The sequence below is a fragment of the Primulina eburnea genome, chromosome 16, assembly GCF_022965805.1.
Source record: "Primulina eburnea isolate SZY01 chromosome 16, ASM2296580v1, whole genome shotgun sequence".
Lineage (NCBI taxonomy): Eukaryota > Viridiplantae > Streptophyta > Magnoliopsida > Lamiales > Gesneriaceae > Primulina > Primulina eburnea.
In genome coordinates, this window is record NC_133116.1 from 14,972,172 (window position 1) to 14,975,439 (window position 3,268).

The 3,268-nt window shown below is 36.8% G+C and overlaps 1 protein-coding gene across 1 annotated transcript; it reads right to left on the reverse strand.

Moving 5' to 3' along the window:
* Positions 1 to 2,191: 2,191 nt before the first annotated feature.
* LOC140816068 (uncharacterized) lies at positions 2,192 to 2,737 on the reverse strand. Its single transcript, XM_073175135.1, has one exon. It carries the CDS (start codon positions 2,735 to 2,737, stop codon positions 2,192 to 2,194), a length of 546 nt encoding a protein of 181 aa, XP_073031236.1.
* Between the last annotated feature and the right edge of the window lie 531 nt (positions 2,738 to 3,268).

Genomic DNA, 3,268 nt, shown 5'->3' on the forward strand with positions numbered 1-3,268 from the left:
GGTCCTTAAGCTTGGATTGAGAGAGTGATTGAATAAGATAGAAACTTTTCGTGAGTTTCCATGTCCAGAGGCTACCCAGACCGCTTCCCGGTCCTTTTTCATTTGAAATTCAAAATTCCAGTGCCTACCCGGACCTTCACCCGGACCCTACACGGGGTACGTGTACCCCATTTTTTAAAATAAATAAAAAAATTTAAATATGAATATAAAGTATAGGATTTGTTTTGTGGGTATGAATATAAAATATAGGATTTGTTTTGGGGCTCTATGTCATAGTTTAGTACGATGATTAAACGAGGTCAAGTCCCGAGTGATTTAGAATGTCATAAGCTATTTATTTACTTCAGTGGCGAGCTCGAATACCTATGTATAAGCTATGAAAGATAAGTGTTTGAACTCATGTTAGTATGTGCAGCAGTGTCCCCAAGTAAGATCCAACGAATCCCTTAACGCCAAGTAAGTATGTTCGACGTGCAATGAAAATAATTTCAAGTTTTTGAAGTATGCTAAATGTCTTGTGACCAATATATGTATCGGATTGGAAAGCGGTAAAGCATGACCAGGGACCAATCTATGCTAAATGTCTTGTGACCAATTTATGTATCGGATTGGAAAGCGGTAAAGCATGACCAGGGACCAATCCACCCCGTTAAGGCATGAACGGGTCTAGATCAGGATTGGAAAGAGGTAAAGCATGACCAGGGACCATTCCACCCCGTTAAAGACTGAACGGGGATCTCATGTATGTGGTAGTGGATCTTCCCTGTCAGCCCATTACTGTGGTTTAGTCTGATCAGGCGTATTTATGTCTGGGTCACTTGCTTTAAAACATGCCTCTACGCAAAAACTATGAAGTTATGTATGTTCAAGTATGTTCAAGTATGCAAACATGTTTGAGAAAATTTTCACGTTATGACACATTTATGTATGTACATAAGTTCAAGTTTTTATAAGCAAGTTCAAATTTCAGTATGTACGTCATATTTTAAAGTTGAATGTGATTTTATTATGTATTACTTGATACCTCCATTTTATACATGTTGAGTTTTTAGACTCACTAGACTTGGTTGATGCAGGTGAGAATGCATTTGAGGAGACGAGGGGTGAGGACCAGTGAGCTGGCTTGGACTGAGCGGGAGGCTAAACCCGAGGAACGCAATGTTTTTAAGAATTTATGAAGGTTTCAAATATTCTGATTTTATGTTTGTTTACAAAGTTCTAAAACAAGTATTTTCGTTAGCAAAATTTCTATGGTGATCTTTTATCGCAAATACTTTTAGATGGTTGGCAAACTTGAGTGATGGCAAATGTTTTTAGACGAACAAGAAATTTTAATGCAAATTCGAAAGTTTATTTTATATTTAAGAAAATTTTTATTTTTTCGCAAATTTTAAGTAGTGTAAAGTACGGTACGTTACAATATCCCACCACATTAGGGTCTTAAACAAAACATATCAAATATCGGAATTTCCTTGCCATTTCTAATTCGGATAATTATAGTGTATTTCAAATATTTCAAACACGCTTTCAATATTATAACTAATTTCAAAAACAAATTGTTCAAGGATTTTCGTAACAAATAGAAACGAATATGTCATATAGATCGAATTTCAAGAACATACATAATTTATTTTTAAGAAAATGTGGACACACTTACGAAGAACAAGTATGTCAATATATATCAAATAGTACACTTATGAAATGCAAGTGTAAATAAAATTATAGCAAAAATCCACTTACTTGATGATAATCTTCAAAGATTTGAGGGAAAGACAACTAAAATTCGAAAACAAAAGCTGCTGGACTGCGTCGTATCGGACAAGAATTCTGCTACTGCGGTGCTTCAAAAATGGACAAGAATGAGTTGCTGAAATGCTCTGGAAGGTGTGATTTCTCCTACCCTTTGGCCACTATTTATAGGCTCATGGAAGGAAGGTGAAAAGGCTACCATTACAACCATGTTTATGGCCTTCTTAATGGTCTTAAACACCATTAACATTTTGTTATGACTCTTCAAATTCCTCATTGAATTCATGGCTTGAATGTGTTTTTAATTCATGGCATTGTGGCTCTTCAAATTCCTCTTTGAATTCATGGCTCGATTGTGTTTTTAATTAATGGCTTTGTGTGTTAATTCTTTGGGTCTTCACATCCTTCTCACCTTATGAGGAGTTTCATCCTCGAAACTTGGCTATACCCGATCTTCAAAGAGATAAGGATATTGTTCTCGCATCTTTTCTTTCAACTCCCAAGTAGCTTCTTTTCGGTTTGATTGGACCCTTGTTCGTCGTCTCAGTACTTGTTTTTTGTTACCCACAATTCGGATTCGAATTTCTTCGTACTTCAGCTCTTCATTTAGCTTGCCCTCAACCAGAAGTGGTCCAGCCTCCAGAATATGGCTTGGATTGGAAATATATTTCCTTAGCTGTGATACGTGGAAAACATTTTGGATTCTTGACATATTAGGTGGAAGTGCTATTCTATAAGCAGGTGTTCCCACTTTCTCTAGGATTTCAAAATGTCCGACGTATCTAGAATTCAATTTCCCAGTTTTATTGAACCACATCACACCCTTCATGGGTGACACTTTCACATATGCTTTTTCGTCCACTTCAAATTCCACGGGTTTTCTTTTCAGGTCAGCCCAGCGTTTCTGTCGATCTTGTGCAGTTTTAAGTCTTTCTTTGATCATAAAAACTTTATCTATTGTTTCTTGGATCAGTTCGGGTCCAACCATTGCTTTTTCCCATACTTCATCCCAATATAGTGGTGGTCAACACTTTCGTCCATACAGATCTTCGTACGGTGCCATTCCAATACTATTGTGATAACTATTATTGTATCCGAACTCGATTAAAGACAGATGTTCGCTACAATTACCACTGAAGTCTAGAGTATATTCTTTCAGCATGTCCTCAAGAGTTTGTATTGTCCTCTCAGTACGACCGTCCATTTGAGGGTGATATGTCGTACTAAGAGTAACTTTTGTCCACATAGATTTTTGAAAGCTCTTCCAAAAACGAGATGCAAACCTAGGATCTCTATCTGATAGTATGCTAACTGGAACTCCGTGTAACCGTACGATATTATTCATGTATAAGGTAGCCAGTTTATCCAGATTATAGTTCATGCAGACATGTAAGAAATGAGCAGATTTTGTGAGTCTATCTACGATTACCCATATACCATCATGGCTTTGTCTAGACTTTGGTAAACCGACTACAAAGTCCATGGAAATATGTTCTAATTTCCATTCCGAGATTTCCAA